Source organism: Rhynchophorus ferrugineus, unplaced genomic scaffold, assembly GCF_030347505.1.
Source record: "Rhynchophorus ferrugineus isolate W39M unplaced genomic scaffold, kcgeb_rfMv2 rfM6, whole genome shotgun sequence".
NCBI classification, from domain to species: Eukaryota; Metazoa; Arthropoda; class Insecta; order Coleoptera; family Curculionidae; genus Rhynchophorus; species Rhynchophorus ferrugineus.
The window spans coordinates 46758897-46784831 of NW_027472585.1; the positions used below are offsets into that span (position 1 = coordinate 46758897).

At 28.6% G+C, this 25935-nt stretch overlaps 2 protein-coding genes and 1 long non-coding RNA gene across 5 annotated transcripts in view; 1 reads left to right on the plus strand and 2 right to left on the minus strand.

Moving 5' to 3' along the window:
* LOC143198366 (putative inorganic phosphate cotransporter) overlaps window positions 1-10279 on the plus strand; it is a 27048-nt gene extending 16769 nt beyond the window's left edge. For all 3 annotated transcript variants that reach the window (XM_076407534.1, XM_076407537.1, XM_076407536.1), the window contains exons 2-9: window positions 2196-2380; window positions 3517-3777; window positions 3999-4086; window positions 7224-7444; window positions 7553-7702; window positions 8605-8737; window positions 9328-9569; window positions 9712-10279. In XM_076407534.1, the coding sequence (XP_076263649.1) occupies window positions 2196-2380; window positions 3517-3777; window positions 3999-4086; window positions 7224-7444; window positions 7553-7702; window positions 8605-8737; window positions 9328-9569; window positions 9712-9897 (1466 nt within the window). In that variant the 3' untranslated portion in view covers window positions 9898-10279. The remainder of the gene's footprint in view (window positions 1-2195; window positions 2381-3516; window positions 3778-3998; window positions 4087-7223; window positions 7445-7552; window positions 7703-8604; window positions 8738-9327; window positions 9570-9711) is intronic.
* Window positions 9397-9783, minus strand: LOC143198372 (uncharacterized). The gene is made up of 2 exons (XR_013006207.1): window positions 9672-9783; window positions 9397-9616 (listed from the first exon to the last, which is right to left on the minus strand). It is a non-coding gene; the product is annotated as an uncharacterized LOC143198372 (long non-coding RNA).
* A 1102-nt stretch (window positions 10280-11381) lies between the features above and the next one.
* Window positions 11382-25935, minus strand: part of LOC143198363 (protein kinase C, brain isozyme) — a 37319-nt gene continuing 22765 nt past the window's right edge. Inside the window, exons 5-15 of the mRNA XM_076407529.1 lie at window positions 23263-23391; window positions 22402-22558; window positions 20259-20487; window positions 18471-18602; window positions 18141-18314; window positions 17990-18081; window positions 17277-17478; window positions 17033-17221; window positions 16831-16971; window positions 15892-16069; window positions 11382-14687 (exon numbers count right to left, since the gene is read on the minus strand). Of these exons, the coding sequence (XP_076263644.1) occupies window positions 15917-16069; window positions 16831-16971; window positions 17033-17221; window positions 17277-17478; window positions 17990-18081; window positions 18141-18314; window positions 18471-18602; window positions 20259-20487; window positions 22402-22558; window positions 23263-23391 (1598 nt within the window). The 3' untranslated portion in view covers window positions 11382-14687; window positions 15892-15916. The remainder of the gene's footprint in view (window positions 14688-15891; window positions 16070-16830; window positions 16972-17032; window positions 17222-17276; window positions 17479-17989; window positions 18082-18140; window positions 18315-18470; window positions 18603-20258; window positions 20488-22401; window positions 22559-23262; window positions 23392-25935) is intronic.

Sequence of the window (25935 nt, forward strand, 5' to 3'; positions counted from 1 at the left end):
GACAAAAACGACAAATAGTTTTTTTTTATTAATGAATTCAAATCTCTTCTAATTTTTGATTGCATGTTTTATTTGTATTTAATAATAGTTGGTTTTGTCAACGAAATATGTCGTATATTAATCGTGCAACGATTTTACATCGTTTGTTTTATGATACAATCATTGATCAGATTTCAATTATTTTAGTAGGATTTTTCTACTGGATGCTACACCTACTTTTGCAACATTCCGCCTCCGATACTGGGTCAAATATGTCTGCCTCGATTTATTTTGCGTTGATGTCATGATAATGTCAGCTGTGTAGTTCGTTTGACTATCACCGATTTGAATCAAATCATATATTGTCCGATAAATTGTAATGTATTACATAGACATATTATAATGTATTACATAACTAAAAAATTATAATAAACCAATTCCTTAGATAAAAATAATTCGTAAATTCGCATTCCGAACACACAATTTTGAGAATGTGAAAACAGCCAAAAGTCAGAGTGAGGTAAATATGTCGAATAGGATCTATATTGTAACAATTCTCATTCTCATTCGCTGATATTCGTGATGGCTTTTTTAGTTATATGAGTGGATGGACTTCTTTTTCTCTATATACCAGGTTTTCTCCATACAGGTGAATTTTTTATACAGTTATTATATGCAAAATTGTATATTCACTCTTTTCAGTTTTCAAAAGCCGTTATTTTTAAGCCAATTATTTTTTGCAGCCAAATAAGTGCATTTTAGCTAAATTATATTGATAATAATAAATGATATTAATATGAATATAGAATAAATTGCCACATACAAATACCACATATACATGCAGATCAAACCAAAATGGATACATTGAAAAAAACGACTTGTCAATCATTACATTTGACTGTTTTCCTCAAAAATATTAATTGTTATATAAGAAGTCTGGCAAGCTTTTCAATATTTGACGTAGTTAGGATCATGAGTCAGGACGGTTGATCGTTTTTTTATATCATTGACATCGTGATGTCTACAAATTTTATCTTACGTGAAATAGCGAATTTTAATCAGATTGATTATGAACCTCCCAACAATAAAAAAAAGTTACACATATATGGTTCTCAAAGGGCTTTATCAGACCAATTTATCAAGTGTATCTTGGAAATAGTTTCTGTCTCTGATGGCATTGTACTGCTCCGAAAACAATTTAATCTATAAATGTCCGTAAAGTCATAGAACATTAAAACGAAAGTTAATTGTGAAATATTAGAAAACAGAATCTGTTATTGAAATTTTATTTAACAGCCGAAAAAAATATTCATTGTATATTCTGACCAATGTATCATTGATAATATAAAACTTTTTGAGTTTGAGGTTTCGTATTTGGTCTTTCCTTGCGGTCTTTTGTCGAATAGGCGACAAAAAAATCTTATTTTAAATAACAATAACATATTTCAATTGTATTTATGTCGGTATTTGTTTGAAAGAAAAATATTGTATGCATTCACAAGCTTTGGAAATTTCTCATATGCTAATTTAAGGGAGACTTGAACCAATTTACTGCTATTTAAATATATTGGGTTAGGAAAAAGTTCGTTGCTTCTTATAATTAAATACTCAACTGGTTTTGTATAGTTTAACAAGTGATAGAAGGTGCTACGTATGGCAAAAAAACGCCACCTATATATATATATTTTTTTTTTTCGTTCAGTGTAGCAATTCTTAAAAATTTTATTGTAAAAATACACTACCGCAAAACCCAGCATAAAACTAAAAATAAAGGAGTTTGAAATAATATTTTGGATTAAACTCGAGACTATTGTCAAGAAAACCAAGAAACAAAGAACATGAAACATGAATGACAGATAAAACAAATAAAGAAACCCTATATATAGTATATATGTATAAAATATAAAAATCAGTTTTCGCAATAAATCATTGGGTTTAAAAACAAAATAAATCATATATAATTACTAAATCAATTAAACAATTACTATATTATATACAAATTACAAATTCACTTTTGCTAATCGGCACCATAAAACATTACAACTAAAAACTTGAAATTTGATCTCAAGGCTGTGGTTTTTATGGTTTAAATTTTCATTTAAATCCGTCAAATCATTCCACTATAATAAAAATTTTATATTTTAAAAATTTATTGAATATATAGATTTGGTTATAAATAATTGAAATTTTCTTCTAACACTGTTTATTTTTTGCAGGATGGTTTGGCACCAGACATTTCGTTACCTTCATGCTGTTCCTGGGTATGGCCAATGCTTATGTTATGCGAACGAACATGTCCGTTGCAATAGTCGCTATGGTCAATCAGACTGCCATTGGAGTTGATACGGGTTCCACTTCAGTCGATGAAGAGTGTAATGCGGTCCTGTCCAATACTACATCAGTAAGTAGTTACAGTTCGCTAATATTTATTTCAATGGATTTGACATTGAATCTAGTTGATAAATTAATAATTCATTGTTCGTCTATAAAAATTAGTTACGGATATATTTATAGCCAATTTAGCCTATAAATACTAAATAAATTTTATAAATTTTATATTATTTTTTTATTTACGAATAAATAATATATTAATGCAATTGTTTGCTACCATGCAGATTATTTTATAGTATCAGTATTCGTATAAGATTTTTTTGGCATGGGGCCTGTTTTATTTTTAATAAACTTCTAAAGAGTTTTTGTTGAAGCTTTAAATATTTCTTTTTATTTTGCGTGTTACTTAAATCATTTGTGCAATATTAAGGAGTAACATGCATTTCAAAGATTAGAAAAGAATATGTTTAATTACATATTAATTCAAAATTATTACATAGTAAATAAATAATCAGCCGGATAAAGTTAATTTCGGTCTTTTTACAATTTTCAAAGCGAATTAATTCAAGTAAGTTTCAAAAACTAACCAATGATACCTAATATGTACTGTATGGATCGATATTACCTTTTGCCACATCTCTGACAGAAACATAATTTTTCGTCATTCTAGAATATCTATTTTCAAAGTACAATAACTTTTCATTTGAGTATATAAATGACGCTATAATTTATATAGTTATCTATAATTTTCCATGGACTTCCCCTTTCAAAAGTGCTATAAAATGGCTTCGTTGAATAAGTGTTGCTGAAAAAATCGAAATTGTTTTATTCCCAACCTTATATTTTAAGTATTCATATTCAGTAAATATTTAACAATATAAAAGAGCCTCTTTTGAACAATATTTTATAAAATGTTTAGTACAATTTAGACCACGTGTGACGTTATAGAATAAATTATAATTAAAAAAAATAATTTTTACTTCCCATTGAACACCTTCCAGTATATACAATATGTAATTCCTTATTATTACCTCTGACGTTTTTTTGTTAGTTCTTGGAATATCTTGTGTAATTTCAATAAAACAAAAAATGAAACAGAACTGAAACCTAATACTAAAATTAATATATTAATTTTTCCATCTATCGTATTTTTCCACATATTATTAGACGAGTGAATCCGTATTTGTAATTTGAAATTATTTTCAGACTTCGACATCAACGTCTAGCGATAGCGGCGGAGTATTCGTGTGGGAAACGGACACCCAAGGTTACGTGTTATCGTCCTTCTTCTACGGATACGTCATCACCCAGATACCGTTCGGTATACTCGCCAAAAAATATGGAAACATCTATTTCTTGGGCGTTGGCATGTTGATCAACTCGGTGTTTGGTCTCCTCGTGCCAGTTGCTGCTTACATGGGTATTGGGTGGCTTGTTGCCGTCAGATTTATACAAGGATTGGGCGAGGTGAGTAGAACAATCAATGGGGAGAGAAGAGGGAGACTTGAAAGGAAAGAACCGGAGGTTCTTCAAGTTTAGCGGTGAATCAGGTGCGAACTGGGGAATGATTAGATTTATGCGTTGCGATTGTTGAACCCAGTTATAGTCATGTAATGTCGGCCCAATCGAGAAGTCTCTCTCTTCGGTAGCCCATGAAAAAATTCTGAAATGTTCCTATTCTCGGCCAGGGTCCGATCGTTCCATGCACACACTCTCTGCTGGCTAAATGGATCCCTCCAAATGAGAGAAGCCGTATGGGTGCATTCGTTTATGCAGGTATTATTCTAAATTTATATGATATGATTTCGAAATAAATCCGGCGACTTTGGGGGTGAAGTCATTGGAAACGAACGGTTTCAATGATGATGCTCCGCTGAAACGCGCCAATGATTTTTACTCATTGGCAAACGCCGCTCCTTTATTATGTTTGTACTATTTAACGCCAGTGTTTTTCATCACCATCTATTTATATAATACGTACTTCCGTGCAGGTAATGGTTCAACAACTCCAAAAATTACTTACATATAACAGATACACAAAAGTATCTAGATGTTTTCGAAAGAATTGATAAAAATATCATGACACCTTTTTATCTGATTTCTATGTTAATTATTATCGCTCCTCTGCTTCATTAGATGTTTGTTAAGAAAAATTTGGAAATTAAATTTAATCGAAATAATGTTGTTCTCCCATCTCATTGGGAACACGTTTTTTAGGCTATTCCTTCATCTAACCATTTCCTTACTTCTTTAGATATGCCAAATTCAGAGCATGAAGTTAGTTGATCAAAAATTACTCGATCAAAATTTAAATGTATTAATTTTGGTATTAAATTAGATGGCACCAACAAAACTTTATTTCTTATCATACGTCGTAGATCATGATAATGCTTATATTAGGTTGTATACATTTTTTCTACCTTATCGAATAATTATATTTGTCATACATTATCATAAGTTTTTGTTATATATGTTGTTGGTCTTGCTTTTAAATTATTTAAAAAATATATAAATAAAAATCTGGTCCTTGTATTTGTATCAAGTAAACGTTTAGTCATAAGCTTTGTTTGAGGATCCAAATTCAATTAATCTCAAAATCGATCAAATTCACGAAGTGGCCAGTGCCCAAAAATTGCCTATTAAAATAACAGATTGTATCGATATGCAACGACGTCCACCTTTTCAACTAACAAAAACTCGTGATTAAACAATGGCATACTTGAATTGAAGCCATTTTGAGTATTTTGGTGGATTTTATACTTACATGTGCGTCTTACCAACCAGATTTGTTATCGAGTAGTATTGGAATTATATTTATATTTTTCGCTTATATATCTTAAATTCCAAGAATTATATTATGTTTATGTAAGTTTATGTCATTTGTTTATACTTACGTATACAATCTCAATATATACATGTATATGTAGATGTGTGTGTGTTGTAGTTTAAACAATTAACATTGAAATATAATTTAATGCCATTCATCATCCATTTTTAGACGCAAAGCAAAAAAACGTGACAGTCAGATAGTACGTCTCGTTTTATATATTTGTTCAACAATTCACGATAATCAGATAAGAAGTTGGCAAATATATATTTTTTAAATATTTGACTGCATAAACATTCTTCAATGTATTTTAAAAGTTCGAATGATTTTTAAGTTTGATTATCACAAGAATTATTCATATGTGATTTTGCGAATTTCTATATTAACTATATTTATATGATATTTCATCATATTTTTCAGAAATGATTTTCTATTTTGTTTATTATAATAAATATAAGTGCAATATTAATTCTGTTCTGATTTTTTTATAAGTTGTTTTGAAGACATATTTTACTTACAATAATTTTCCTTCAAAAAAATCAAATATATCTGTTGATATTTAATAATCCATTCAACGAACTGTCTGATGTGTTGTTAAAACTTTTCTAACTCAAATATTGCGTCAATTTTGATATACCTTTTGTTAAAAGACATTATTTAATCGATAAACTCTGATACATTAAAAAGGTCGAAATAGCGAAAAACTTCGCTTTCAATTTTCCAATTACTGTTCGTAATTATTGGATTTCCTTGAATTTGATTACGAAAATAACGTGTTAAAATTAATAGATTTTTGGTATACAGTGAAGTAATCTCTAAAATATTTCTATGTATAATAAGCTACTTAATTTAAATCTTCAATAATTTGTTAACTGTGAATTTTGATTAAAAACAATTATTTTTAGGTTCCACATTATAGATTAACCTAAAATTACTAGCTTTTGTAAAATGTGCTTTGTATGACTAATGTTTATACCGAATCATCAATATATAACAAAGCTATTTGTCTATCATACAAATTAACTAAGATCGAATTTGCAGTTCATTAATCGTGTAATATTCGATTTGGTTTATTGTTCTTCTGTTTTGTTTGTTTATCGTAAAGACAATTGCGCAACTTTATGTAAGTGCGAACGCGTCGAAATTAAACTGCAACTAATACACACACCAAAAATTGTCCAGTAATGCGTTTGAAGTTCATCCACAACAAAAATAAGTACCCTTGTAACATTTCTGTTGTTTATAGAAAATAAGCTCGTCTATTGCCAAAAATATATTGATCGCTTTAAATATATAAGTCGCGTTACATCTTTCCTAAATGGTTTTAATCAATATAAAGGTGAAGCATATGCATTTAGATATTTTGTATTTTTAACACTGAAATACACTGTATATTAAAACCAGGGATCTATTGGTCTTCTCAAGTTTTAACATTTTCTATTTGATCTTTACACATTTTGAAAACCATACAATATTTATAGAGGATTCATGGCGATGCTGCTCCATCATATTCCAACTGTCGAATTTGGTTTTAACGATTTCAATGTATATTGATGTCAATGAGAGCAGTAAGAAGTTGGCGAATCAACAGTTGAAGGCGAAAAATCCTAAACAAATTATTTATATTATTAAACAAAAAGAAACGTTTTCAGCAGTATATTATACTGGCGATGAAAAGTGGATATGCTATGGTAATCTAAAATGAAAATAATTAAGAGTTAGTTCAGGAGAACAATAATAAAATTATATCCAAATAAGCGGTGGAATTTCTCGAAAAATATTTTGAATAAACCTAACTTCTGGTATAATTAATGTTTTCCCAATATGTCAAAAAATATATACCAAACCAAACTAATATATATATTACATAAATGAGGATATGCCAAGTTATTTAAAATGTTTGGGAAAATGTTCCAAAATGAAAGTTAATTACTCCGTTTTCTTTTAAAGTATTTTTAGAAAACCTCGACAAAAATGTCTTTCACCTGCCAGTTTTTTGTCCCGTCATTATTCATCATTTTGAAAATTGTTAGAATTGTATATTCTGTAAATATTAAAAATTATTTTATTTTGTTTTTTTTTATAGGAGCTCAGTTTGGCACAGTAATATCGATGCCCCTTAGCGGTCTGCTGTCCGTGTCTCACGCTGGATGGCCTTCGATTTTCTATGTTTTCGGAGCTATAGGAGCCGCCTGGTGTATCGCCTTCTTAATTTTCGTCTATGAAGACCCAGAATCCAATCCTAAGATCAATCCAGATGAGAGAATGTATATCCAGAAAGCTCTTGGCAGAGTTAAAGGCCAAACTGTAAGATCCGTAAATTTTCATTAATTTCGAATGTTGCTAAGATTATTATATAAAATATAAAAACAACTAATAAGGTGATGGTATAATAAAACAAAAATTCGTTTTTAGGTCCCTCCAATTCCATGGTTATCAATTTTAAAGTCTTTGCCATTCTGGGCTATCTTATTGGCTCACATGGGACATAACTATGGTTATGAGACTTTAATGACTGAACTGCCAACTTATATGAAACAGGTCCTTCACTTCAGTATTAAAGACGTAAGTTTTCTCACTTTTCTATTGGTGTCTTAATTAGCAATTAGGTTTACAAATAAGTGTTTTAACTACAGACGCCGCCAGTTAAGTAGTGCAAAATTATCCCAGTTCAAACGTTCATATCGTAAAATTGGACATAATACCAAATGTCTAAACTTCAACTACTTTGTATTGACGGTACATATTTTTTTCTTCTCAATTGTGAACTGAGTAAACTCCTATTTTACATTTTCATTGTGAAGCAATCTGCAAATGATAAGACGACCTGTAATTATAAATGTAAAAATGCGATCAAGTGATTTTGCAGTATGAAAACGTTCGGTAGCGTTTTGGAAAATTCGTGAAAATGCTTTAATGAAACACTCCATGGGCATCGGAGATTGCTCCTTCCAACTTTATTATTTATATATGGTCTAGCAGCAGTTCGATTCTTAGGAGGGCAGAAATTAGGTTCGATTCTTGGATCATGTCAAAAGATGAGCAGACCATATGTTGATTTAAATATGGGGAAAATTATGTACATATTTTTCTGAGCAAAGTTTCATAATGGTTTAAAAATTGATTTAACTTATTTGTACACTATGCGTATAATTAACGAACCGAAAATCGATTTATCCGATAAAAATGATAATAAAAGGCTAAAAGTGTGTACTAATTATTCATAAATTTTCTGTGACTTATATATGACAAAACTTAAACGTTGAGTTATATTTAGGTAACTATTATTTTCTAAATAATATATTTTGTGAAGAGAGTGCCAGCTACACTGTTTTATTTTTGGCTTGATGGTACACAATCGTGTAAAAAACTTTTCTTACGAATTCATTTCATATTATATAACAAATCATTACAAAATATATTTTTTAAGTGTCATTTTATTCATATATATTTAATATATGTTTTAGAATGGATTCCTATCTGCTTTACCATACCTAGCTATGTGGCTTTTCTCCATTTTCATCAGCCACGTTGCCGATTTTATGTTAACGAAACCATACTTCACCATAACAGTAGTAAGAAAAATAATTAATGGAATTGGTAAGTACTAGTATCAGTACAGTCAATCAATAATCTTAATCTTAATTATCCTACATATAAAACTTCTGGAAACTTTTTCATATATTTACGAAACATTATATTAAATACATATATACAAATTTTGTTTAATTGTAAAGTGCATAGAGTAGCAAGTAGTTTGTAAACAGACAGTGGGTTTAGTATCGCAACTGATCTAGTCTTCCTAAATTTTTTGTCACTCTTGTTGCCGTTGACAAATTTATTCTGTATTCAACGAAGATAAGTCTTTTTTCTCATAAAGTTCTCCCTTTTCACTAATCCTAAATTGTCGGCTGTTATACTTTTTTTTTAGGTTTCCAATATTTTAATGTATAAAATTCTCCATAAAAAGTCAAATATTGAGTAAATTTTTAACAAAACAATATTCCGCAAAGCTAGATATACTCATTAGTCACGATATCAGGGAACAACACCCTTTCATATAATAAACCATTTGTTTTATTAGTCGTGTGAGTCAAGGAAATAATCTGCGATGTTTATGATTAATTAAACAGTTTATAATTTATGTAGCTAGTTTTTGCTTATTGAATAATTATTCATGTATTTTTTAGGTCAGTATGGGCCAGCTATTGCTCTTTTTACTGCTGCCTTCACAGGATGTGACAGATGGTTAACAGTAGCTGTTTTAACCATTGGCGTTGGTCTCAATGGTGGTATCTATTCCGGTTTCAAAGTTAACCATTTGGACATCAGCCCTCAATTCGCTGGTGTGCTGATGTCATTTACCAACTGCCTCGCCAATTTAGCTGGGTTGCTGGCTCCTATCTATGCTGGTATCATGGTGAAAGGAACGGTACGTTTTGAATTCATTATTCAATATTATATTTATAACATTTTACACTAATTTAAAAAAAGATAAATATTATGGAAATATGATGATAAAACTGTAGTTTACCTTAATACTTCTTTACAATAATATATGGTTTGACTTTTAGCCAAGCATTGCTAAATGGAGGACAGTATTCATAACCGCAGCTGCTGTATATGCCGCTTGCTGTACATTCTATGTGATATTCGGTTCCGGTCAAAAACAGCCTTGGGATCAAGCGCAGACCGACGAGAAAAAGAAGGAACAGAATCAAAATGAAACAGAGCCGCAAATCATTACAACCCAAACTTAAAAAGTGACGCAAAACTGTGGTTTTTAATATAATACATAAGATTATCAAAAATATATTTTATTTTATATGATGTACTATAATTCAGTAAAGAACTATTGTGATTAAATTTTTCATATGAGAAAAAATTGCAAAGTAACATTTCAGGTTGTGTAGGATAGTTTTAACTTATATTTATTTATTAAGACATTTTTCGGTCAATTAAGATGAATACATCAAGACAGATCTTGTTGAAAGTATTTAATTTTTTTAGTATTGTTTGTTATCAGTTGTGAATATCAGTGAAGAATTTCATTAACGAAAAAGAAGTTGATAAAATATGTTCCATTTGTTTTTTCTTTATTATATTAAGTTATTGTATTAAGTTATTATTTTTATTTATAATCGACAATTAATATTTTTGATCGATGTACAATATAAGAAAAAACACGGTAGGTGCTTGTAAAATTATAACACGAAAATTTCAACTCAGGTCTTTTTTATATCTATACATACATATATATGTGATAACGGTATGGATTGTGGTGATATTATGGCAACTTTTTATCCAACTCATTGTCGTGAAATGTTAGTACTGGGTACTATTCGGCAAGAATCAGGGTTACAATTTAATTGAAATTCGTTATTAAGTATATTTTAAGTCAGTAACATAAGGTATTAAGTATTTCTAGGTTTAAGAGGAGAGAATTGAAGTTTGGAACATGGAAATGTTGAAATGAAATATTTGTTACGAGTCAATTATATTTACAATTCCGTTTTTTTATATGAATAAATGAGTCTAGTAAAAAACGTTTATTATTTCAAATAACACTGCTGAACAAAAAATTGAATTGAATGTTTCTTTTATTCTACGAATCCACGCCTACTTAAGCAGCCTTAAGGTTAAGAAAAGCAGATATAACAGAAAATTCATACCTTTAGTTTTGGTGATACCATCATCAATTGGTAGCCAACACCCAGGAAGAATATAAATAATATAATCGAAACTACTCTAACTGGGTGCCGTTGAGATTTGCAATGAAGGTGATTCGTAATTTACTTAAACTTTGCATGACGAAGAAAGCTTACAAAAAACAAGAAACATAATGAATGCCAAAAATTAATTTCGAGTAATCAATATATAACGTGTGATAGAGATAAATAAAATATTTATAACAGCAGATAAGTGGATTTAAAAGTGCGGATTATTAGGTCCAGTAACATAAATATTACTACTAATAGACACTAGAATAATGAATTATGGCTATAATATAGGGTAGGCTATTACTGCCCTATTGTTATTACAAAACACTTGTTAATAAATAATGACATTTTGCCATCGTACGTTCGAAAATGTACAAGTCTCCTTTATACCTCTTAGGTGGTCTAAAGGACTATCTTGATTATATATAAAGGTATTTTGTTCTATAGTTTTTAAAAGTGAACTTTATTATGACCCATCCTATATAATAAGAAAGTGGTGAAGGCAAATGGTATTAAAAACATTCTTGCAGATTTATATATCTTTAATTTAAAAACACAATAATATTAGAATTAGATAATAACAACATGTACGAATACTAAATAAATTATATACTAAAATACATTTCTGAGTCACAATTAAAATTAAAAGTCATTTTAAAACAATTTAATAAAAAGTTAGAATCTACGTGAAACGAATTGGTACAATTTTTAAACAGAAATGTTATGTTTAAATTAATTTCAACTAGTATCATTTAATATTATTAATTGTAAGATTACAATATTATATTATTCAAAAAACTTTCTGATAAAAAGATGTCAAGCACTAATTGTGTATTTTTTGGATTTTTCTCCTTATATTAGTAATATTGTTGTAAACTTTTAGTTGCATGTCATCTTTCAATATATTTATTGAATGAATATCATGAATATCTTTAGGCTTATGCTTTATATTGTTTATTTGATATAATTTTGATTGTTATAGATATTATATTCTTTGTTAAATTAATTATTACAATTGGTATATCTTTAAATAAATATGACATTTTTGATGGCTGAAAATTATGAAATCCAACTTCAAGCCTACAACATTCAAGCAGATCTGTACAAAAAAGCTATAGAGTATTCCGAGGAACGACTTAACATTAATGTTGCCAAACCTTAAAAATGTATCCTGAATACACAGGACACTTGATTGTACAAGCTTTAGTTATATATAGATTAATTAGTGTACAACACTCTTTTATTCGAGTTTTTGATTCCAATTAACATAGAATGTAAAAATGTTATATTGGCACTTTTAAAATTCTTGTATGGCATTGCAATTTTCTGAATCATTATTTGTATTGGTTATTATTTAGTAAATTACATCACCATAAAGAGAGAGTTCAAAGCTCTACAATTATTTAAATTTAGATCCTACACCCTAGGAAGTATTAAAATATCTACACGTTTTAGATGTTTATTTAAGATTACTGTTATTTTAAAATTTTAAGATAAAAGCAACATTAACAAATAATATTTGAGCAGGCTAAGATCTGCCCAAAAATCACTCACGTGGGAAAAAAGTTAAATATATTTGTATCTTATACGTAATAACATCTAAATTCTGAAGAATATTTTTCAAAGTTCTTTATTGAAATTCATTGAACAAATACCTATTTCAATTTAAGAATTTTAAAAAATATTATATTTTATAATCTTATCCTATAATAAATATTTATTATATTTGAATACAACTGATAGCTTGTTAATAATATTGTTAATGTAATAGAGAAATTTTCTAATTCATTGCCATTCAATAAAAAAATGGCTGGAAGAACCGTTTATGTATAAAAGTTATAAGAAACATTCAAAAATGCTAATGTAAGTAAGTTTATTATGTGTTTTTGATATTTTTACTGATAAGGTCAATGAAAATAGTTTGGCTCTATTTTCTCTGACTAGAATACCGATTAAATTAAATACATGTGATTAAAGAGCGAGGAATGAAATGCTAAATAATATTTAAGTTTATATAATTTTTTTTCAAAATTTATATTGAGTAAAAATGTTTTGTGTTAGTATCAGTTCGGGAAAGATGTCAAATGCCTGCTGGATGTCTTATTAGCATTTTATAAAGTATATTTCTATAATTTGATCTCAAATTATTGAAAATATACGTTAATATTATGTTTTAAATACCCATTGAATTTCAATTAATATTAACGATAAAAGAAAACATTTTAACTAATTATGTTTTTCGATTTATAATTTACACGCAACCTGGTGTACTAATCAATGAAGTGGAATGTTTATTACTATTATTATTATAAAAACCTTAATATATCTTCAAATCTTCGAGATTTCACAAAACTGTTTTAAATTAAAACTATATTAGTTTCTGCCTAATGGGTTCTTAATTTCATACATATACAGAAAATGTTGTTTCTTAATTGTTAGATGTTTCCTCTACTTGTGTATAATTACCAATTGACATTTGACTTTATCGCTCTATTTTAACGAAACGAGGTTATCGAAATTATTTTTTTGACATTTTTTGTCACAAAAATCAACAAGCGAACAAGAAACATGGTTAGTCGAGTTTTATTATCACAGACAAAGATAGAGTATACTACATAGAGGTAAGCATAGAATATACATACAACGAACGATATTAACTTTAATACGATACATTAAAATTAAGTTAGGTTGTCACTAATGAAAATGGATATCATATTAACTACCACTTAAAACTTGAGATTAGAACAAAATAATTATCACTATACTACATAATTTTTTACTTCCACGAATAACTACGTGTTTTTTGACCAAATACTACCAACCGAGCTCAAAGTCGTAGAGTTTAGCCAAAAGTGTTTACTTCTTTAAACTATTATTGAATAAATGTATTGAATGCCACTAAATCTATGATTTATATATACCGATATACTCTTATTAATACTATTCAAAAAACTGTACTGTAGTTTTATTTTTCAAAAAAATCTACTGAGGTATATTCCCACGTAAACTTAATAACAAGGAAAGTAATACAAATATGTTTTCATTCAAGAAATATATGATATTTTAATATATATGGCTCATATTATTCATTTATTCTATATTGAATATAGTATATCTACTAGTTATTATCAATAACTTATATACTTATATTTGAATATATATTATTATTAATGAACTACATATAAAATTAATTAATGGCTTTAAACTAGTAATTAATATCCATTTTCATATTTAAAGTGAAAATTTATTTCTAAGATAATCTGATAATTCATACTAAATCCAGAAAATCGCAAATATTCAATGGGATTTATGTTAAGTACAAGTTATTAAATTGAAGTTTAATTTAATTATAATATATTTTAAATTGTTATCATTTCCTATAGTTTAATAACTTTCTGTAGAAAAAGTTGTTACATATTATAAATAGGAACAAAAGATAAATACTATCGTGGTTTTTAAGAATTAATTTTGAATGCAATGTAGTAACATAATCATGTAAATGGTATAAAAATAAAATGTGATGGTTAAAAACAAATAAATAATTTGAAACAGTGAGATTGTAATGACTAGATTCAATAAATAACATTTTTGTATTGTGAAATCTCCATTATAAGAATGGCATGTTTTTGGTTTGCATCTTGCCACTGGAATGTATTAGTTTGTGGATGTTTAATAGAACTAAAATATTGTTTAAAAAATCTTCTTATCATCTGAAAAATGTCTTCATATAAAATAGATATGTTTTCTGCAGAACGGTGTTGTCTGTTTTTGTCGTAAACAATGTTGAAAGACCTTCTCGGCAAGAATGACGAAATGCGTTCATTATTATCCTGAAAAAAAGAAGTAAATAGAATGTATATTAGGTTCACGAAAAATTAATGTTTTTGATAAATTGTTTTTGTATTGTTTGTTGTCTACTGAAGTAATGGATCCAATCTTAGCTGTAAGTTTTGTCAGCACTTCGATTGTCGATCCTTTAAAATTGTTATTATCCCCGTCTTGGAGTTATTTATTTACCTCATTGATATATTCGCTCATCTATTTATGCATTCTAACCATTTACTTATAAGATAACAAAGGTGTTTTAAAACTATTGGAATAATTGAAATTGAATTTATTCAAATCACAGATGACATGCTTAAAGAGATAAAAGAGGAAACTAAAGCCCACTCTCCCTGGAAAAATATTCAAAGCGAAATAATAAACATTTCCCGTTGGAAACAAATGGCAAATTAAAACAAAAAAGCCAAATGGTGGTTGGACAAAGTAATATCGATTTTTTCAAATTTGAAGGAGGAATTCATACAAATTTCAAACACTAATTGATTATTAGTATTCTAATCTATAATTTCCTCACTGTAGAACTTTAGAGATTTCTAAGTGAAAAACTGAACCGAATGATTTGCGCAAGCCTTTTTTGAAGTCAGCTTCACGCTATTTAAGATTGGTGTTAAGTTTTAAGCTAGTTAAGTTTTGTGGATACCGCAACAAATTCGGAAGAGGCAAAGTTAATGCATCAAAACTTCCAAACCAATCTCTGTCAATTTATACGGAGTCAGTAAATATGTATGTGACCTAACATTGCAATTATCATCACCTTCATTGGCGTCAATGCAATCGTAAGTCAATGCATTTGTAAGTGTTTAAGACGTTTTTCACATGATTCACTGTTCTACGTAATCCACTTTTCATAGCCTGTAATTATTCGTTTCAAAAATAGAACAATTTTGTTTCATTTTAGTAGAGCTTATCAAATAGAAACACAGTCAAAATAAACACCACACAGTTTTCTACAATGACGCTACCTTTATATATGAAATATTCTATGGACTGTGACTTTTTTCACAAGCTATGGTATGGTAATAAGTATTACTCGAGATATGCGACTTTAAAACCATCTGTTAGGAAAAACCGAACATAAATAAATCTTAATTTCTATGATAGATGTTTATGGGCCTGTCTTTTTGCCGCTTAGGAGCGGGAGCTGCTTAAATAGAATTTCATTTCATATAAAATATGAGAAAAAATACGCACCTGAAGATAAACATAAACTGTTTATTTAAACGTGTTGAACAAACTCTGGATTCAAGAACGAGAAACCCATGAATTCGGTCTGATCCAGGTTCATCATGAAAAGTTTATCGGTGGGAGTGAGGTCTGTCTTCTCTGATGTGAATTGCTTATCGAAGTTGCTGACATCTTTCCGGTGTTTCTAAACAAGAAAAAATTAAAGAAGGCAGCTTTAGCGACCACTAAAATAAATTATTCAGTTACGCAGTAATCCCTTGTTATCTGCAGAGATTAAGTTCCTGCGCAAAACGAGCCGACCGTAAACAAGATTGTATAAAATTAAAGGGTTAGGCGTAATACAAGGGAATTTTTAAAATCGAATAATCCGAACCTCGAACCAAAATTAAAAAATACATTATTTATATCCCTTTATTCGAAGGAAATTATTTTGTAAAGTATTCATATTTAATGAAATAATAATGATATAACACCCAGCTTTATTCAAATTATTAATAGTGGTTAGATAATGAATTTACTTTAGTATTTTTTAGTATAATAACAATTATATTTGAATTATAATTATACTAATAATACATTTATATAAGGTATATAGAAAATACTTGAATTAAATGAGTCCATAAAAATTATGCCGGTTATGTATTGTATTGCACTAATTTTTTTTCTATGTCTAAAATTTCTATGACTAAATGTGACTGGATTTCGAAGATACTGCATTGAATTTCTTCATTTAATAACTCTCAACAAGTATTAGCGATTTTGTTACGCTACTACATATTTTGTTCTATTCGAGTTTTAAGCCGAGTACGCATCATTTCCGGGGAATTGGAAGAAACTGACAGATGACATAAACCCTACTCCAAAATTTACAACGATTCTTCAATTCTTCAATTATGATTTTTAGTGGACTAAATATAGTTGCAGTTAATCATAAAAATATCTTACTATTTTTGGTTTGAATGGGGGTTGAACCTCACGATTTTCAATTTTTTCCCAATCTATGCGTCTGAAAAACGCGTGACCTCGGACATCCTCTTCGCCCCTGTTTCCGCAACCTAATCTTTTACTAGGATTCTTTGTGAGAAACTGAAATATCAAACAACTGTTTATGGATAATGCCACAACGTAATTCAGCAAAATTACTTACACCCTTACAGACATCTTTTGCCTCTTTTGATAATCCTTTGGGGTAACTAACATTATGGTCTGTAATGGAGGCAAATAACTCTTCTTCATCTTCTCCATCGAAAGGCGGCTGACCAACCAACATCTCATAGAGCAAAACGCCATAAGCCCACCAATCAACGGATTTCCCATACGGTTGATATAAAATTATCTGTTAAAACATAGAACAGTTCACTATATTCATAAAGCATTATTAAACACTTTACTTCTGGAGCAATATAGTCTGGCGTTCCACAAAATGTTTTTGTAGTCTTATCCCCTGTTATTCCCTCTTTGCACATACCAAAATCGGCTATTTTAATATGTCCATCTTGGTCCAAGAGGACATTATCCAATTTCAGATCGCGATACACTATTCCCCTGCTATGCAGGAAAAACAAACCTATAGCTATTTCTGCTGAATAAAATCTGAAATTAAATATAAAGTTGAGTATAAAAAAATACTGGCCTATATATAAAATGTATCATTTATAACTGTAGTTTTTCTTAAAATGGATTTTGACAATGACAAGTTTTAATTTTTGAAGAGAAGGAAACGACCACTAGATAGAGCAATTTGTCGATCAATTCTGACGATCTATTCGTCTTAGTCTAAATTAAAGCTTATAACTAAAACAACTGTCCCTACTTGAAAACAAACAGTTGAAAATGACAAACAGTATCAATGACGTATCGATGGCACGACGTAATACACGTACGCATATTTTTCTTTTTTGTCACGCGCGATATTTTTTATGCTAGTATTCAATATTAAAAATGCTACTGTCAAATTTCAAGAATAAAATAACAGTTGCTACAGTCTACACACAAAAATCTTTTATCTAGTTTAATTAAAATGTATGTACCAAATTTTAAAATGACACATGAAACGATTATAATTATTTGTGAATTAGAAATATTTAATATAGCAGTTACTTACACTGCAACTGGTTCTTTGAACTTTCCACATTGTTGGATTTGGAACATTAAGTCACCCCCATTAACATATTCCATAACGAAGTATAATCGATCCTTCAATATGTATATTATTATTATCTAGAATTTAAGCAGCGCAACATTAATTATTTTACCATAGTTTGGAAGCATGAATGTAACTGAACTAAGAATGGTGGTTTGCTAGACAACGCCAGAACTCTTTTCTCTACCATTGTACATTCCACATCATCATCTTGGATTATAATATCCTTTTTTAAGATTTTGATGGCATAGAGTTCGTCCGTTCCCTTTCTTTCTGCTAACATAACCTAAAATATATTTATATAATATCTTAAGAAATTGTTATAATTTAATGTACACCTTGTAGGTAGTTTTTCAGTAATAATAGTAAAATTTAGTAGGTATAAACTGAATCAACATCATAACTGATAAAAAGAAATGTTACGAAAAAAAATATAATATACCTTTCCGAATGATCCCTTTCCAAGAACCATCAAGAAATTGAAATCAGTTGCTCTGATGATATCTTTCTTCCCCATATTATGAGGAACATCTTTATCTTGAGTGATTGAAGGCTTCTTTGTTATTGACGTTTTCTATAACATCAAATATATCAACAAAATCTTATATGAGACGTGGTGTAAAGGTATTTGCTTTCAATCGGAGACGGCATTAGGTAATAAGCTACTTGAGGAATATAATTATTCAGCGGAAATTGATTTATGAAAACTACATTTAAGGGTTTATACTAAAAAAATAATTAAGAAAAGACCATTATTTGTTTTACTTAATCAAATAGCAACATTAATTACATTAAAAAAAGTAAATCATTGAATCAAAAGCTTTTTGTTTAAAATTTTCAGTTTCGGTTTTTTTCCCACCGATATGTTTAAAATTTTGATACAACATAGTTATTAAGGCAGCTATTAGACATGCTATTTAAGAAATTTTCAAAGATGATCATGAATTTCACAGCATCTACAAGAGGGAATGATAATGACTGAAGATTTGTAGTTAGGAAACACAAAGAAAACTCAAAATAACAAAAAAAAAATCTCAAACAATTGGGAATGTCATCGTTCAATCAATCTGCTGTTGCGTTTGTTGTAATTTTGGAATCAGAGTAAGAACAATCCTTAAGAAACTTACTAGTCTTTAGAGATATTAGTGATGGACATATGACATATTATTAATTTTAGTAGTTTGATTCCAATTCAAAATTCATTATAAATATATCAAAACTGTACTGTACTCAAATATATCAAAAAATTGAAACAAAGTTTAGAAATATTTCCTTTATATACCATAAAATGCTGGGAATGCATATAAATCTAATACAAATATGTATGGTTTACAGTAGTTAGAGTAGAAAAATGTTTGAATGTGAGCTTATCTTATTTATTAAAGAATTTATTTAAACCAAATATGCTTTATTATTGACGATAATGTTTCGCCGTTTTAGAACAAATGATAATCAGATAATTTGGACTATAGGGTGGAAGCATCAAAGAATTGGGTGGTCGGACATATGTCGTGATAGAAAACATTATCCGATTCAGACAAATTTATTTCGATAGCTTGGCGCAATATCCCTAATAGACTCTATTCTAATCTCATTACATACAGAAGCACCTTTTCGGCGTAAATTCTTACTCCGCGAACGTTTGTGACCGCTTACCGTTCCTTTTTTTCATAGGCTAGGATGATCGGCTAAAACCGAATGGAATGGCTAATATTGCTTTAGGTTAAAGATTGGATATTTTGCGGGTGACAGACAGTCCCTGGGCTACAAATGGAACTGTCATAGTCGGACTAGCTACCGCGCTTTATGAGGCTCATCATGTCTTGTGCGGGATCTTTGATTTTTTTGGTTATCGTACATGTTATATATTCCATTACTGACGAAATGCACTATCTATTGAGAAAAAATATCACAGACTTTTCTCAGACTCATTGTGTTTTACAGAGTTTCATTAATTTTTTTGAACAGGTTTGATATTAATTTATATAATCACTTAAACAATAGTAGAAAATAGGTTGAGTTTTAAAAAGAAACTATTTTAGTTTATTTAATGAATGCAAATTTATTAATATCTAGGTCAGTTATAAAATTTTATTCTGTCTAAAAGAGATATGCCTTAAAATGATTATAGTTATTGCAATTAATATATATGAGGTTGTGGTTTATCACTAATATAAATAACCTAAAATTTATAAGGCATCTACATCAAATCATTAAATTGTTACCCTACCCTCATTTGAGTTTTGATTTGGGCTAAATCAGCCCCTTCCTCCGGTACAGGTACGTTGTAAAATTCACCTTCCTCTTGAGTAAGCAACTTGAACCATCCGTCAGCTGGTGCTTTTAGAATCTCCGATATGCCAAATGACAACGAGCCCATAAAATCGTTCCGGGATGTACGATCCCAATCCCATATCTCGATCAGAAGTCTGCGGTCCTTATCTTCGGACTTTAGGTCACTGGTAAGGAAAATAATATATAAACTGGGTTTGTAATTGAGATTAGTGTTAATTTTCAGTAAACTTGGTCAAATAAATCTTTAAGACTAATGGTTACTAATTATTTAGTATAAAGATGTATTGTTTCTTATCATCTTAAAAACGCGGGCTTGCGTTAGACAATCATTTAAAGAATATATTAATATTTTTTATTTGTAGGTATAACATTAATATCTTAAATTTACAAAAATATCCCAAAATTAATAGCAATATTTAAAATATAATAATAATTATGATTAATTCAATCAATATTCAATATAAATCCTGTTATCTTTGAAAATTATAGAAAAAATTTAGCCATAAATGCTGCTTGGTATTTTATTTCATATAAAAATGGAAAATAGCATCAATTATGGAGAAACATGTTTCGTCATACGAGATATTTGGCTTTAATATGCTGTTAAAACTGAAATTTTTCTCGGCATGATTTTTCTGTTACTTTAGATCAAATTTATGTTTGCTATAAATACGCTGTAGTGGCAACGGCATGCTAAAGAGCTACATAAATATGGCTTTTACGACTTTTAGTCTATTATCTATAATTCACAGATGCAAAGAAAAATGGTAGTAATGGTATTGCGGCTGACAGATTTTTCCTAAACGTTAGTTTTAATATATCGATAGTCTGCAAAAAATAAAACTTCTACTCTCTCAAGTAAGTTCAATGGCATTATCAAAAAGAAAGGATTTAAATATAGTTGAAAATTGTAGAAAAGGCGCAGAAAATGCAAGAGAAATATTTCTTCGGCAAAAAAAGTAATATAAAATTTTACGAAGGGAATTTAGATTTTGAATTCAAATTATGATTTTTTATTAGAATTTTCTCGTAAACCTTCCTGCAAAAACATACATTGCAGAATCTGAATTCGAAATGAGAATTAATTAAATGTTACTTTATGACAACGATTGAAGCAGTTTAAAATCGCGCCAGCTGATGCAGTATGCTGATCTCACAACTTTACTCCCACAAGAAGTATAAAAGTTTATGAGTGACACTAAATCCAGAATTGTAGGCAGAATTTTGGAATATTTCCAAGCTATTATATTACGATGTATACAAATATTACGAAAAAATACAATTTTAGATTAACTAATAAATAATATTCTATACTAAAGGATGTAAAATAAGATTTGAGACTTTTGGAAGCTCCATTCATATATAATTTTATTTACAGTGTTGTTCATCATGTTCAGCTACTACTTTCCTTACTTTTGTATAATATTCCTTTTGAGTTGGAATTCGAATTTAAACGAGTTTATCAACTTTAAACTTCCGAAGAGAAAATCATATTTTACGTCGCAACATTAAACAAAAGTACATCACTACTCCGATCGAGAGAAGTTTCAACATCATAAAGTAGTTAAACTGAGGCGATTAGGGCTATATTCTAGACTAGAATTTTCAAAAAGTCACTTTCCCATATTCTCAAAGTTTACACTTTTGAGAATATATTATTGATTAAATATTTTAAATTTCCAATAACTTATATTAATGATAATTTAGTGATGCTGACTGTTTAAAATACTTTAATAATACAAAATCCCTTAATCAAAAGTTATAATGAGGTATTAGTTTGAAGTTATAAAGCTAATATGTGACAATATGTGATAATAACGCTATACACAAGTATCAATATTTAAGTCAAGTTTGCCTAGCTAGTTTAAACATGAGCGTACATTTAAATTAACTTCATCACGTTTTGGTAAATAATAAGACTACTTAAACTTATATTTAACACTACATAAATATTCAATTTATGGATGAAATGCTGAATTATTATTATTCGTAAAATTATATTGAAAACTATAAATTCATTTTTCCATTCTTCTTTCCGAAATTTTTTATAATAACTTAGTACTCAACCATTTACTTACAAAACTAATGTCTCATTCCAAGTTGGATTTAAGCAAGACCTGATGGTTTTCGTTTTCTTTTTGACGTTATCCGAATCTCCCGGAATTAGCTTTAGTTTGACGTAGGGGTCGCTGAGACCGTTTGGATCCATTGGGATTAAATTTCTCGCTTGGCATACTAGAAAGTATATATTAGTATACTAATAAATTAAGAATTGATCGAACGTGGAGTTCGAGACTAGCTTAAAGCTAACCACCATGGAGAAATGCAATTAATAAAACCAAATAAAATAAATGATAACTATAACATGGAAAGTGGAGTGGTGACTTTAGTTATTTCAACAATAATTACAAATTAAGATATCTGATTGTATCATTATCTACAATGGAGACCTAGACAATAATATGAACCAAATTACATTAAAAAATGTATTCTATAAAATAATGACATGTTTAACATGTCCTGAATAAAAAATAGATACAAATTTATATAAGACATATATATAGAAATATACATATAAAAACGGGTAGATTTATTAGTATAATTACCAAAAATGAAAATGACCCACAAAAGAAATAAATCTGGTGTAAATCTAACAATCATAAATAAATTTCATTTCTATAGGTATTAAATGACAAAGAACGACGAAACAAGTTGAAGGAGCAACACAATAGAAACTAAAATCAGTGTAATATATACGTAGATAAAGATTTAGCTCATTTGAAGTAAAAATCTATTGTACAACATAATTTCAAAACTAATTGAAGGATATGTAAAACTCGATGAAATCAAGGAAAATTGAAAACACTTTGTTCTGTTTTATTATCAATAAGAAGAGGACTATTATTTGAACAATTTGTTCTAATATACTATATACATACCTACAATTGTCAACTTATTGCCAGAACAAGTTATTTTTAGCTGTATTCTTCCTCTTCGTTCGGTATGATCACACCCACACAAGTTTGGTACACTTTCTTCGCATCTTTTATGAACGTTCATGTCACATGCTGTAAGATACAAAGCATGGTTTTAATTAAATAGAATATAAAATAATCAGATAAATGTAAAATAATTTTTAATTTCTATTGTTGAATGTTGTTGTACTTTGGTGTTTCCTTTTATGAACTTCATCAAAGGAAAACCACTGAAATTTAGCATCGTATGTTTTGTGTCAAGTAATTTTTTAACTAAGCATATAGATTTAATATAGTATGATAAGTATCCAACATTCCTTGAAGGCATGAACAAAATTATCTCACAACAGAAGCATTGATTAGGGTTTTGGAAGGAAACGCCATATAGTTCAATATTTTTTCTTCGCGCCTATTTTGCGAATATAATATCCCGTAGAATTCCAACTTCCAACAAGAATTGTTCAAACTTTATTTATTAAATGGCACGATAAGAAAAAAGAACTTTATGGAATACTGACAGTGTATGAAGACGCAGAATTGAAAATTGAAAAAGAACTTAACTTATGACATGAACAATGTAATGACAAGGGCTAAATTATCCTAGGAAATTGTTAATTATTGAAATGGAATCCACGAATCTACCTCTTCTAAAATATAGAAATTGTTGATAGAAATAATTCACTCAACGAACAGTTTCCCTGTCATATCATTATTTTTTTGCTGATGTCGAGCTTTAATATTCATTCTCCGTTTTAATTACTTCGGGCCATTCAAAAAAAAGGAACGACAAAATTTTAATTAAAAAAACCTCTAATAAAAGTTTTTTCTCGATGGAGAATTTGAAATGTAAAGTACGACCATTTCTGTAGTGACAAATTACCTATTCTATTTAATGAACGTTGTAATTAACACTTTATTTTAACGGAATCAAGCGTTATCAATGAATTTCTAATTTTAATTTACTAATATTATACTACTATAGAGTTTACTTCAATGGAGTTGTGGGGTATGTTGTTAGTTGTTTTATTTTAAAAAATTCATTGGCTGTCCAAATAATACTTTTTAAACTGCCATTGCACAAGTTGGTATTTTTTAAATTATTAGGTTGATTTTGATTGCTATTCATTTTTAAAATATGTAGCATACGTAATTCAAAAATAGCGCTGAATGAATTACAAACTGAAGCATAATCGCTAATACTTGATAACATGAAAGTGGGATTAAAAACCGATTCTCAGCCAATTACAAATTATGTAAGAATGTTTTTCTTCTAGATTCACTGAATTAATAGTCGGCGAAATGTGTATATTTTGTATATATATACATATTTTATATAAAGCTGCTTAATTTTATACGTTATTTATAAAATACTTATCGTAGTGATACCGTTACATGAAGATTTATTTATAAACATCAAAATTGGCGCAATAGGAAATTTATTGGCGGATTATAAGGTATGTAATCATAGAACTCCCTAAATTTGAATTAAACAGCTTTTAAAAAGAGCTGGTAAAAACTGTGTGATGGTACTTTAGTTCTATCCGAAAATATTGTAACAGTGTTTATAACAATATTTGATTTAAGTAAATTCATTTTCAGATTATAAGAAAACCAGCGAAATTTTGCAGTTTGGAAAAATGTCACTCCTTAAGATTAAACTGTTAAAGTTAATTAAAGGAAAATTAGCATTCGGATTCCATTTTTTATTTACATATAATACATTTAGCAACCAACCAACGTTTCATTATAAACATCCTTTTCTTAAAACAATATTATTTTTTTATTTTATCTTTCCAAGATTTCGCTTTTTGTATTTAATATGAAAGATCAACATTTAAAAGTCATCTCATACTTCTCTCTGTCTGTTGATTTTAATTTTACGTTTGCGGCATTTTTTAATTAATTTCGAAAAAATTAGTAGAATTTTTATATCCAGCAGCAATTATTATCAAAAAATATTAATATATCTAGTTAATTTATAATATAAATAATTTTCAATTCAGTTTTTCCATTTGTAAAAATAGATGTAACCTTCTTATATAAATTGCACCCATAAAGTGTTGAATTTTTAAGGTTTCTCAATCGTCAGTAATATGCGGAAACATTGTACTTTTTCTAGAATATTTTATAATTTATTTAGTTTTCCAAGAATCTGATTAATGGTATTAATAGTTAAATATAGATTAGAACTTTCTTGAAAGTGGTTTAATACATTTATTGTCTTTGTCTTAAAGCTTATAATGATATTATTCATATAAAATAATATAAACAATATAGAATATTAACGTAAATTATCAGGGAAACTATTAGATCTGCAAGTGTTCCATTTTGCACGTGTTTTAAACAAGCTGTTGATATCAATTATAACAATATTTAATTGTATGTACACTATATTTTAATTATTGTGTCAATATATTTATTAGTACATATGGTATTTACGTACATATGTATTATTATACGTAAATAGTGGAAAATCACAAAATTTGTATATAACGGATTTATAGTCTGTTTTATGAGAATTTTAATGAAACTTTATTACCAATACCAAAACATTTTCCAGATATATAAACAAATTGTAAATTAAATTTTACAAATACAAATTAGTATATATAAATGTTCAACTGTTAATAAGTTTGA